General features: G+C 37.5%; 1 protein-coding gene across 1 annotated transcript in view; it reads left to right on the top strand.

Moving 5' to 3' along the window:
- The first annotated feature begins 367 nt into the window (after positions 1-367).
- The window catches only part of LOC103457621 (low density lipoprotein receptor adapter protein 1), a 39,686-nt gene continuing 26,523 nt past the window's right edge, over positions 368-13,530 (top strand). Inside the window, exon 1 of the mRNA XM_008397912.2 lies at positions 368-694. Coding sequence (XP_008396134.1) covers positions 610-694 — 85 coding nt within the window. The 5' untranslated portion in view covers positions 368-609. The remainder of the gene's footprint in view (positions 695-13,530) is intronic.

Raw genomic sequence — 13,530 nt, 5'->3', positions numbered from 1 at the left:
CTAGATGGCGCCAAAACAAAACAACTAGAAACATCGAACGGATTAGCCACAAAAAAAGAACAAACTTTACGTTTAGTGTAATGTGTATATTAATATTCACTAATCTGGATAACGAAAACAAAATACTGTTTCAAATGTCTAAAACCAGCCAATACATGAAACAATTCTGAACACACATCACAAAATAAACACCAAACTAAAAACAACAACAAAATCCGATGGTACAAAACTTATTTCCAAACATAAAGTTATATATATATAAAAAAAAACATTTCAAACGTAATCATGCCCTCATTCCTCATTAGACGGAGGGCCAATCCGTCTAATGAGGAGCCTTCAGGAGCTCTGTGGCTCCTGAAGGTTGAGGACACGCCCTCAAGTTTGGAAACGGTGCAGTGGATTCGTGGGTTTCTTTCCCCTCAGCTGCACATTTCACCGGGAAGAGAACAGAGAACCGCTTCTGTGTCCCGAAGCCTCTTTCTCCCTTCCCTCGTCCTTTTCCGCTTTGGTGAGTTTAGCCGTCGAGTGGAGCGCAGCCTGCCGCGTTTAGCTCCCTGTGGTGCGGAGACAGAGGGAAATCCACCTGCCGGAGAGCGGACACACCTCGGGATGGATGCCCTGAAATCTGCCGGCAGAGCGATCATTAAGAGCCCCGGCGTCCCGCGACACACCTGGGGAGCTTCGAAGCATGAAAGTGAGTGAGACTATAATGTGTTTGGACATATTGCAAATATATAATGAAGGAAATGTCTGTCACACAGAAAGAGAGAGAGAGAGAGAGAAAGCACGAGGATGTGGACTGCTGTCCTTTATTGTTGTAAAGATGTGTTTGCATTATTGTGTTGTTTTATTTGGCAATGAATTTCTTGCTTCCTACAGAAAAGCGACCACGACATTAACTAGAATGAGACAAGATGACAGTGACACAGCTGACCAATGAAACTGGCCTCAGAGTGTTTTAAGTAAAGTGATCAGTATTTGTTTTTTTATTTAATTTCCTGAAAACATGATTGGACACAACTGGACATTTGTGAACTTTGAACTTACAAATTCAAAGTTACTTTAAAACCATTTAGCTGTTTACCATGGAAACCACTTAGTTAGACCAGGGCTTAATGTTAGCATGTTTTATCCTCCAAAACCAGTTTTGGTGTGTTTTTGGGATTATTACTGTACTGAAGGATCCAGTTGTGACCAAATACAATCATCCAGCTGCTGAGATTAATTGTCTGTGTCAAGTGGACAGTCACACATCCGCGTGCTTGACGGCTATTGAAGCGATACTTTGATTCCTTCTAATATACTTTTTGTCACCGTGGCTAAATGTCTTAATCTTTTTCCTCAATCTTGTGGAGAAAATAAAACTTTTCCCCAGAAGCCATTTGGTCTTGTCCTGGTGGAACTGGCAGGTGAGCAGCTGCTCGTTTCAATTAGGCTAAAAGGTCTCTGTTCTGGGGCTTTCTAAGACTCCAAATACTTTTCCAACTTGTGTGGATCTACAATTATTCTTCTTGGATCTTCACAAAGTTCCTTGGTCTTTTTCTGTTATTACAAATGCAAATTAATCCTGTCCAATAAAGAATCATAAGTTATTATTGTGAATGTAAACTTCTGTTTTGAATGTTTTATGATGCCACACAGTAGCAAGCAAAAAGAAACAGCCAGTCATTAGCATGTGTAGAAATCTAAATAGTTTCATTTGTTTATTTGAGGCAAAGACCAATAGGAGATGGTTAGCTTTCCAACTTTTAATGAGCAAAATTATTATTTTGCACAAAGTAATGATGCTTTGGAGGATTTCAACCCAAATAAGGTCTTTGCCAGTAATTTTACTTTCACTTTCTAATATTTAGCATTTATATAATAAGTTGCATGAAATAAGTATGATATTTTAGTTATTCTTTAACCAGGAAGTATTAAGTAAAACTAACACAGTAGCTACAGTTCTATATATCATTACTTTAAAGTTTTTTTTTCTCCACTTCGTACTTGGCTGCAAAGTAAAATTAAATCTTAATTTCCCACTCTTCATCAAGGGTGATTAGTTTTAAAATGCCTTAGCAATAAGTCAGACTTCTGAATTACATTGAATGCACCTCATTCATGGCTCACAGTGGTTTTTGCATTCAACATGTTGCTTTTTTAAAATTTTTTTATCGTGTCCGTCGAGCTTGCATTTCTTATTTTGTCTTGTGTGTTGAATTAAACCTCAACATTACATGGCAAAAATATTTTCATGACAATATTAGGGTGAAAACTATTAATGGCTCAAAGGAAATGCGACAGTTGCTAGCTGACATATTAGAAAGTATCGGAAATGTACATTTTGCGTGCCAGTAATATTTTCAGCTTCATTGCAGGAGATTCCCCTAAATTACTTAAATGGGAGTGACCCAGATGATAAAGGTATTAGAAAGTGTTTGGAATTGACATAAGTGCAGGAGAAAGAAAGGAGTGATGAAAATATGGATGTCTTTTATTTTTAGCTCAATATTTAAGAAAAATATTGTATAATGCTGTTTAGCCTTTTCTTGCATTCCTACTTTTGAGTTGGTATGAAAAGGGTTCAAGTAGAAGTGGGTAGTAAAAGTCCATGTCAATGTTATTTAATGAACATGGGAGGTACATTTGAGAGGATACGGATTTCTGCAGCCTTCTGGGTAGAAATGCTAATTATCATGCACCTGCATTTGCTTTATGCTCATAGTGAGATCAAAAAAACAAAAAAACAAAACATCTGACTGCTGGAAGGGGGCTGGAAAAAACAAAACGTTCTGCATCTCAGGTGGATTCGGGTTGGCTGACAAATAAGAGGAAGTAGCGAGTGCCTGAGTGAAGAGTCCTTGAAACAAACCTCATCCCACCTTTGCTGACAGATTGTTTCACCGCCTGCAGTCCTGCTATCTCACCACTGTGTCAAATGTGATCTCTAAAGCTTCCTTCCTGCAGCCGCACTGCCTGTAAGCCTCTAAATGCTAGCATGCTGCTTTATGACTAATCCGCTGCCCATGTCAGCTGTCATTAAACACAACTAATTAATTTCAAATCCACAAAGACGTCCTTGGCGTCTTATGGCTTTGTAAAAAAAAAAAAAAAAATACTACATGAATTATTCAATTCTGAACAAAACAAAAAGTTTTCTCATTTATTTACGGTTTGTACTGAGTCATCTGAAAATTCTGGATGCATTTTGAATCGAAGCGCCCCTCCGCCCCGCTTCCAAAGCGGTAGGAAAACAATGTTTGCTGCGTGATGACAAAAGCTCGCAGGCGAGGCATCAACTTCCCATCATGAAAAAGCCAGTGTGTCACATTGTCAGCAGAACGATCTGAATTGTGCTTTTGTTTTATTGTTGTTTTTTTTTGCCAGAGACATTGAAGTAAAAAAAATAGATTGACAGGGTCAGAGCAAAAGCCAGCTGGATTTCAGCACCTGACAGCAGAGGCAGTTTGTATCTGTGAACCACTGGAGGAACCAGGCTGGAAAAACATGAACACTTCGTTCACAGACAACACGGGTGACTGCTGACGTCCCGAAGCTACTTAGCAGGCAATTTACTGAGAGGACAGGAGTTTGTGTGCCAGCTTGCAGCGATGTGTCAAAGCTGGCTGTCAGAATGCAAATAAGGTAACGGTGCATCTGTCAGGCGCAGTCCCATCCAGTAGGTGGATTAAAGTTTAGAAATTGGTCAAATATTTATGTCCTGCAATTTACCAAGGAAAAAAAAAAAAGAAAAACAACTCTTGTCGGAAGTTATATGTACTCCATATTTGTTTTTACTTTTAATCGTGAATATGAAACATTCGTTTCCAGGTGTAGAATGATTAAATGGATAATAATAAAAGAAATTTGTGTGCACAAATGCACAAAAAGGAAATAATTTTTCTTCTTCTTCCTTGCCAACAATTTCAGACAACTTTCACATTCCTGGCTTATTTTCTTCAGAAAAACTCGAAACGCTCGGCGCATGACTGCGTCACGGCCCTTTGCTGCCGTCTGTTGTCTGCTGAGGTCAAAACCCAAGTCGGGGTGGACAAGGACACGGCTTGTACTTGCGAGTCCAACCATCCCTTGGATCACTTTATGCTACAGCATTGAGGGCCTTTTCCGAGTCTCAGACATCGGGTGCCCTCGGCAACTAAAGCGTGTCCCTGCGCTGTCAACATCAATCCAAAATGCGCTCGCTTTTGGGTTTAATCCAATAAGACTTTGTCCTTCAGGTTTAGTGTTGTTTTTTTGTAAATAGTCTTGTAGTTGTCAAAGTATATTATGTTTCGTTCGCTCTGACCCATAACGCATGTATAAAAACTCAGAGTATGCTTTTTAAAAAAAAAAAAATTTCTTGCTGTGCTTTGTAGCTTAGGAAAAAAGAACGAGTTGAAGTAAGTGGATCGACCAGGGATTATATTTGACTGTTTGTGATCTCTGACATTAAATAGAGCCTGCAGTGGGACTGGAACCATCAGTGGTTTGACTGAATGACATGCTGGAGTCACTGGTGTCGACTACGGCTGCCCTGAAGGAGCAATTATCTCTCAATAGCTCATTAAGTCTGAAGAACCACTGAGTCAACGAGGCTCATGTCATTGTGACATGATGTGTGCACTGGAGTCTTCATGGTTCCTCTAACTATGGCATAGGAAGTAATTATAGAGCAAAAACAGCTGTCAAAAAAATGCTAACAAATGTGCACTGGAAATTCTTTGACGGAAGACGAAGAGAACTTAAAAGGCATCATCAGTAATACTTGGTAAAATCTGCTAAGTGCTGACTGAGTGTGGTTGGATTAGGGGAAAAATTTGAACTCTGACCTAGTGAAATATATATATATATATTTTTTTTTTTTACAAATTATGCCTTTTAGCTCAGGGAAAATATTCCAACATCAGCCGGTAACACAAAAAAATGTTTATTATCCAAGAACAGACATTTTATGATCATTATTAACTGTGACTAGCTGCACAGTGTCCAGTTTTCTAGTGAGACCCAAAATGCTACATTTTAAGTTTTGCCTCTGTCCTTAAATTGAAGACAGATCAGTTTGTGGCTAAAATATTAAATTAAAAGAGGAATACCTATTGACGACACCCAAACTTCACCACTTGTTGCTTTTTACACGCATAGCCTCAGCTTGCTTACTGAAGTTGCGAAATGTAACTAAAATGTCGTCTATAAATGCTGAAGACTTTGGGAGATTTCTTTCAAATACCCATCTAGTACTTGGGAGGTGAAAAGGTACTGGAACATACCACCTTTGCACAATTGACACCCAGATGCACAATCCCAAACTTTCTTACACTTTTGTCAAGCCTCTGCAGGTCTTAATGAATTTGAATCAGCTGCATGCTGGACCTCAAGCACCAACTCCTGAAGACTGGAGTTCATATTCACTACTGTTAGTTTTCACAGCATTTCATGAGAAAAATATGTACTTTTCCAGTTTGGTTTGTTTTATGTTTCTATAACCATCTAAAATGTGGTCTTGACTAGCTGCTAGTCTATAAACTCAAAGCAATGATACTCCAGGTAAGGAATCTCTTAGAAAACCCAAACTTTCCCTTTAACATGGAATATGATGAGGGCTACTTTGTATTCCCTAGCCATTCTTGTATGGGTAACAAAATAAATGACGTTTGTTCCTAGTACTCCCTTTTTCCAGCATAATATCAATGCAAATTAGGTCCCAGGTAATTTGAACATCGTACTCTAAAGCACAACATTTCAGTCTGAGGTGTCTCTTGCTTTCATATCAACTTCTTATAAGCTTTCTTTGTTTGTTTATGATTTCAGATGCTACATGACACATAAGTTGTTTCTATTGGATCATTTCATAAATCATATTCATTTACCTTTGCTGACCTTCTTTGGCATGGCCCATGCTGATTTAATTCCGTAGGTTTTTCTCTCTTGTCTACATTATTCATGCTGACTTGCTCATCAGTATCTCTAATAATGTTCTGTCGCCATATTAGATGATCAAGAGTTGCTAATGAGCTTTCAAGTAGGAGACTTTAAAAAATGAAACTTGTCTTCCTTATTACAGTGATCAGAAGTTATCAATATTGTCTGGTATTAATGACTTGCTTTGACCTGATGAATTAAAGTCATTAGAAGACTTTGCATATCAGCAGGATGATTTAGAAAGCTCTTTGGGTCTTTTGGCTTTTTCCCCTCCTCTATTTGATTCATATCTTTAGTTTGTTACACTAACCAACTAGTGTATTTTTAAACTTATAATAATAATAATAATAATAAATAATAATTAATACTAATAAAAAAAAACAATGAACATTTTTCCTGCTTAATGGACAATAATACAGTCTTGTGACACACTGCAGGACTTTGACCTTTTAACTTTTTCCACTTCGGAGGAGCTCTGTTACCCATGAGACAAATCTCTCCTCTCACCCCAACAATCTTATTAGTTAGATTATCGTCAAAAGCAAAATCTCTCCACTGACAGCTCTGCATAGCTTTTCTTTTTGTCTCATTTTTGCAAGACTTATTATTCCACTTGGGTTCGATACAAAATGAAACATGACAGTTTCTAAAGCCCTTTTTTTTTTTTTTTTTTTTTTTGCTTTTGTTGAAGCTTCAACAACTGTGTGTGTGACTAATGTCCTTTTCAAGTGTAGTGAAGCTGTAGGAGTGTCACTGTTTGTTCATCCATTCGTACTCTTCTTTTGATATCCAAACATTTCCTGCATGAGCTGCCCTACGACTTGAGGCTCAAACGTTATGGATCACAGAAACCACTGAGAACAACTGGAGGGCAAAGGCTCGCAGTGATGCAACTTTTGACATTTTTGCTTCACTTAGTGCATCTTGGAGACCAAATATGTGTCTTAATGGCTCAAATGTACCCATGCAGAGAGATGACGGCACACTGCTAAAGAAACTGCATAGTGTGTAACAAGAGGATCATTGCAAAACGTCATGCTTTTTGCAGGTATCGATAAGCTTCTTGCAGAATATATAATTGCAATTGATAAAATTAAGTTCAATGCTTTTCCAGTCTTGTTAGTTGATATAGTTGTGGTCAAAGTTTGATGACTTCTCTTAGCTCCTCCGTAGAGACTTCTTGTCATTGTGGCCAAATGGCTCAATTCTGGTCTGACCATCAAAATGTGTCTTTACGAAGCACTTAGAAGAAACGATTCACAAAAACGTACATTTTGAACCAGAGCTGGTTTTTGGGTGAAAATTTTTATTGAGTTTTTTAGTGTTGACTATGGAGCAAGCTTTGTTTATTGAACAGACCTTCTGACTTGAGTATGTTTTTAATATTTTCCCAAAATTAGAGAGGTGCTAGAATGGCAGAATTAACTGTTTAACACGTAGTTATGCAAAGTATGGGGGGTTAGAATGTCCTGCAGTTTTGGAGACAAACCCGCAACATGAAAACTTCTGGACTTAAACATGCTTCTCCCTCCACAACTATTGTTACTGCAGTATTGTACCAAACCTTTGCTTATTTGCTTTCAGGAAAAAGGTCAGCATTAATGTTTGTGTATATTTCAAAGCTAATGTCCGTGTTGTGCTGCTTTTTAAATAAGTTTGTGTTTTCTTTCTTCTTTTTTTTTGATGCCAGATGTAAATGTGCATTTCTAGGTTGCATTTTCCAGTGAATGCATGCATCAGTTCATTGGTCTGGCAGTCTGCACATTTGCATCTCTGTGATAGCAGTTGACACGGATTATTTAAACTTCTTTGTTGCATAATGCGAAAGAGCTAAACTGGATTCAATTTATTCTGGTAAATCTTTCTTTACTTATGTTAATAGAAGGTTGAGATCAAAACGCATATGTCAAAAATGAATGTTGTTACAAATATCTGCTAGTAAAGTCAACTGATGGATGCTCACAGAAGCAAGCGTTGTGCCGCCTGTTTCAAACAATATGCTTCAAATTGAGAAAAACAAAGTGGTCGCCACGCAGGAGTCATGACTTTCTGTCCACTGGGAGCAGCTCTGCGTGCCTCTTTTATAAGATGAGGGATGAAGCGGTTGAGTCTGTTCTGTTTTTAAAGTGCCAGATTTGTTGTGTTCAGCAACTGATCAATATCCAGAGTTCAGGCATTTCTGCTGCCTCACTCAGTTTATTTTTGCAGCTCTTTCTCTTCTGAGAAAGAAATGCTAAAGGCTTTGGTTTTAAACAATCTTCTTTGCATCAGATGCAAAACTGCTTCAGGAGAAGGTACGTTAAATGGGAAGCACTATTTTTTTTTATTCCTTTGTTTCTGGGGTTATTTTGAAGTGTCTTCTTCCCTTTTTCCCTCCGAGTTCAATCAAAGCTCACTTCAGTCAAATCCGTTGCCTTAAAATCTGATCTGCTCCCAAGAATAACTTTGATTCTATCTCTTAGGTTACGGATAATGTTAGATATTGTGGTTCAGAACATCTTGCTTGGGAAAAAAAAAGAACATTGTTAATTTTAAGACACTGAGAGGATTACAAGATATCTGAAAAATCAAAGTGTGTGCATGTTACCATTTTGCAAAGATGGTTAGAACAAATGTTTCCTAAAACCTCAACTAGGCAGTGTTTAGATTAGGTACAGGATGAGTATCAGCATATACGGCGAAGCTGCATCCTGGGTTGCCTTTTTGGGACTTGGATATTTTTATGTTTTTTTTTGTTGTTGTTGTTCTAGTAAATTAAAACAACATTTTAATTCTCAAGTTAATTTTCCAGCTGCAGAATACAAAATGCTAAGATGTTTTGCCTATAAGAACTAAATGCTCTCATGATCTGAAATTTGTTTAATGATGTCTTTGGTTTTCAATTATTTTCCAAACTGAAGTCAGAAATCTGGAGTTCATAATCTAAAATACTTAGACTGATCAAAAGTAGACTGAATCATTCCACACGAAAAATAGAAGCACACAAATATTATGAAATAATAACTTTTCAAACTCTAAGAAGTTCTGCAAAGATTGGACAGTTCCCAAAAAGCATTTAAAGGACATTTTGAACCTTAGCTGCTTCTTAAAAGGATTGAAATGGCTCTTTAATCGAGGTAAAATAACATCCACATTGTCATGGTCGGTTAGTATTAGCTACTGTATTTTTTCTTTCTTATATCTTCCAAGCATTCATTCTTCTAATCTTTGAAAGTAGTCTCGATCAGTTGCAGTCTAGGTTTTTGTAAAGTCTGTCATACCATCTTTATTAGATGAATAATATCTGACAGGAATATCTTAAAGAAATGGAAAAGTCTCTCTGCGATGACTTCAACCTGAGTCATCTTTAATATTTGTGTAGATTCAAAGAAATAGAAACGTATTTGCTGAAGATCTATGTAATAATTTAGAGGCTTTTTTCTTCCCTTATTCTTCAATCAGAATTAGTTGAGCTTATTAACCAGAAATTGTTTTAAAGAGCAGACAGTGTTTTAAAGAGAGTCTAAAAATGCGGGAGCTTTTGAGCAGGCACTCTTTTTAAAAGATTAGAAAAAGATCTGTTCATCAAGAAACTTTTATAACTTTTGCAAAGTGCAGCCGTCTGGGCTGCATAAAGCATGAGCTTAAAATAATCGGTCAGCTATAAATTTATTTCAAGGTCCACTTAATATTGTCATGCTTTCAGTTTCAAATAGCATTTTTCTTCATCCTGATGTTTCATTTTATTTCCGTGCACTGTCCTATGTCTGCATCAGATCTTCTGGGTGCGTTTATTCCCACTGTCCTGCTGTAGAATATTGATTTTTAAAAGCACGGCTTCATATTACTAAACCACGCTCCACATCATATTTCATATTGATTTTCATTCTCCGGCTGTTGAGAATTGTGTCGTGGACGATGTATAACACTGTCTTGTGGGTCCTGGTTGAAAAGCATCTGCAAAATCTCTCCAAAACTTCCAAGGGTAAAAATATGTCCTCCTGTCTGTTAACCCATCTGCCAGCATAATTAAACTTTAAGTAATCGCCGCTGGGTTCCACCAACGTCATCATTACGCGGTTTTCCCGCAGTCTCTCCCTGGACTGTTTTTAGCACCGTTTCCCTGGCCTGAAGTGAAGTGAATTATGTAATGGAGAGAAACATAGATCCTATCGTAGGAGGGGTGCAGGTTCAGTCAGCTGCAGCAACACAAACACAGCCCAGCTTCCTGTGCGTCCAGGCGCTGAATCCCCTACAGATGAAGGCTCTGTCTGCTGAAAGTCCAGGGCAACATGTGGCTCAAGGTTAGGGTGTAACTCTGGTGCAAGAGCCTTAATGAGGATTTTTCTGCTGCGCTGTGGATGTCTTGTGTGTGGGAGAGAAATTTTAAACACTGCAAATATGTTTTGTTCAGGCGAGTGTTTGCCTATCGGCTCAGCCCTCCTGTCCCACAGAGACAAATCCCGTTTCTATTTTTGCGCTTTTAAAAAATTCAACTCCCCACACCATTGCAGAGACACGATGTCCCTTTTCTGAGATCAGCACTAAGAGCAAACACACCTACGCCTAAAAATAGCCTCATCCCATCAAGCTGACGGTGGAGCACCCGTGTAGCTCGGTGCTGTCGAGAAATGTTTTTTGTGCTTTGGAAAGCGCTGCTGGATGAGAACCCAGCTGAGATAAATTAATTAGCTGTTCATTTGTTTCTTTTTAATGAAACAAGCTGAACATCTTAATATTTATTGATTTATTTTCATGCTTCTTTTTTTTTTTGCATTAATCTTGCTGTACTCTAACAACATGATGCAGTTCCCCAGTGGCAGCTTCTGATATTAGTTACATGGACAACCACCCAGGGTGGCATCTTGTGGGGGGGTTTTGTTTATCAGTGTGTGGAGTAGATTTATGGAATGGATTGAATGGTGAGTTAAAAAAAAAAGTACAAATATAAACTAGCTTAAAAAAAACTCTTTAAAAAGGAGCTTATTCAGTGGGTGTCTCAAAGACCAAAAATGTTATTGATATTAAAAATGTATAAGTAATTGCACATTTAAGGATGAGAATGTGAGATTTAAGTGTCATACAATGTGGACGTAATTTAAGTTTATCTGGTATTTGGATTTAAATGTTTGTAGGTTAAGTAGTAGAGGGGCAAGAAATCATGAGCTATATCTTCTACCTGCTTCTTTTCGAACAGATAATATAAAATTGCATGCATTAAACAACATCTTTAATGCAAATACGACAAAAAGAACCTATAGACTTCAATTCCAGATCTTCAGGAAACTGTCCCAAGAATTTCATACTGGGCATGATAATTTGTTTGAGTCTTTTTTCGTTTTTACATTTTGTCTATTTGAAATAAATAAATAAAAAAATAAATAAACTAATTAATTAATTAATTAATTTATGTCCCTTATGTTAGCAAGATGTTAGAAATGTTTTGCTTTTACACCACTGATGGCTGACTGTTTATTTCTTTCACTTTTCACTTTTTCTCTTGCCAGTCATTTGAGTGTATTCACAGTCTTTGATGAAAAGGAGAAATGGTTGAATAAATGAATGATGTTAAGGATGAATTATTCCCTCTCTCCTGAATGTTTCATTTGCAGCACCCTCTACAATTACTGACACCCGTGGTGAAAGATGTGTCAAAACTTTTTAAAATAAATGAATCTTTCATGACGGTAGCATAATCTTAAACTGAAAAATTGCTGCAGGTCTCCAGCAGAGAACTTTGAAGATTTAATTAATTTATTTATTTTTATCTAGTATCCGCTTTACTGTGCATGGTGGCAAGATAAACATGGGTCCTCATCCTTGTTTGTCACAGTTCCAGTTGCTGCTGCTGCACATGCACATCAATGAGGGTAGATAGGAGAGAGTTCAGCAAGTGAACAGTGACTCGGTCTTTGACGCTCTTTCCAACAACGGAACCAAAGCACCTCAATCTGTAGCCGTCTTTTCACATGATCCAACAGTGGAAGGGATTTTTTTTAACCAGTTCAGTTCCAAAACAAGAGTGAAGCTGCAGCTTATTTTGAGAGCAGAAGACTGTCAAATGTATGATGTGACTAATGATTTTAGGAAAACACAAAATCCATCTTACCAGTACTCGGACCATGTAGATGCTAAACTGTGACCGGATTATAAAATTATGATCTGGCAAATTCTGTTCAGTGAGTATTCGGCAGCTGAATGGTAAAACATGCTAAGTGGTGTCACACCAGGAATTCAGTACAGGTTACTTTTTCAGGATACATAGAAATTGTGCTCAATTTAAGGAGAAACGTCATTAAATAAACAGTAATGGGTAAAATGCATTGTATAATAATCCTACATGAACTTTAAAACTGGCTTAAAAACAGCAATGCATCTCAATAAAACCTATTTTACATGACTGAGCAAATTATTACTTCTTGAGGAGAAAGGCAGTAATAAAGTTCACCATTCAATTTGTTACTTCGTATATAATATCTTTGTAAAGCTTTGCCAGTTGCACATTGACGACATGCTTGGTACGACTGCTTGAAGTCTCAAAGGATCGTTCTGTTGCGCTTCATCTTCCTGAGCTTATTAAATTTCTTCCAGCTTTTGAAGACGAGCCAAAACCTCGGTTGTCCAGGATGTCTCCATACTAAACGTTTTGTTTCTTTTAACAGAATTACTTCATCACCGGTTCTTGATTCATACCTGTTTTCCCTTAGAAAAAAGTTCTACTGTGCTATAAGAGACAGAACAGGCTGGGAGGCATGAAGATGCCCTTACTTAAATAAAATGGTCATCATGCCACATCATATGTATTACAAAAACTTTTTAATAAAAGGCTGAAATGGGAATCAAAGGGGTGCCAGCAACGTAGTTGCTTTAAAAACAACAACAGCAGTTTCTTATAAAGTGGGATTTCATTCCCTCCATGTTAAATAAATGATTCCAAACTAGATGCTGTAATCAAAAGAATAATTGGTGTGAAATTTTATTGAAGAGTTTTGCACATCTTTACCAGGTGAGCAGGGGAGCTGTTTCTATCGTCCAAAAGACAATAAAAAATAAAAAAGATGTCAGATTTTCTTTTGGTCACTTCAAGTTCTAAAACTAACCAAACCAAGTTTTCCTTTTTCCTTCTGAGTAACATGTTACTCCTCTGTTTCTTATTTTTGTGTTAATTCAGCATTTTTTAATGATTGAATTTTTTTTTGATCCAATATATGGACCTCATTTTTTTAATTTCCTGATCGATAGCTGAAGCACTTACTTTGATTATCCCGATACCTTTGTACTCCAGAGACGGGACACCCGAGAAGGTGAGTTATCTGGCTGTGTACCACAACCATCCATCACACAGCTGGATGGGTCGGAAGTGCTTTATTGCATTAGGAAAGGCTCCTCTGGGATAGCCTCACATATTAAAGTGTTGCAGAGATATTTGGTCTCGACTGCAATTTGCAGCTCTCAAAGGTGACTTTTTTTTCTTTTTCTTTAATAATGGATGGGGAAGTTCCCAATTCCCAAAGTAATTCCTTGTTTTCCAGAAATTGTTTTATAAGCTTTTATTTGAATGGGGGGAGGGAAGCAAAATCATAACTGTCAAATATTGTTGCATGAACAGATGTCTCTTTAGAGAGCTGTTCATAGTTGATGAAAATGTTG

Source organism: Poecilia reticulata, linkage group LG21 (assembly GCF_000633615.1).
Source record: "Poecilia reticulata strain Guanapo linkage group LG21, Guppy_female_1.0+MT, whole genome shotgun sequence".
Classification (NCBI taxonomy): domain Eukaryota; kingdom Metazoa; phylum Chordata; class Actinopteri; order Cyprinodontiformes; family Poeciliidae; genus Poecilia; species Poecilia reticulata.
This window is presented reverse-complemented; position numbering and strand designations above follow the sequence as displayed.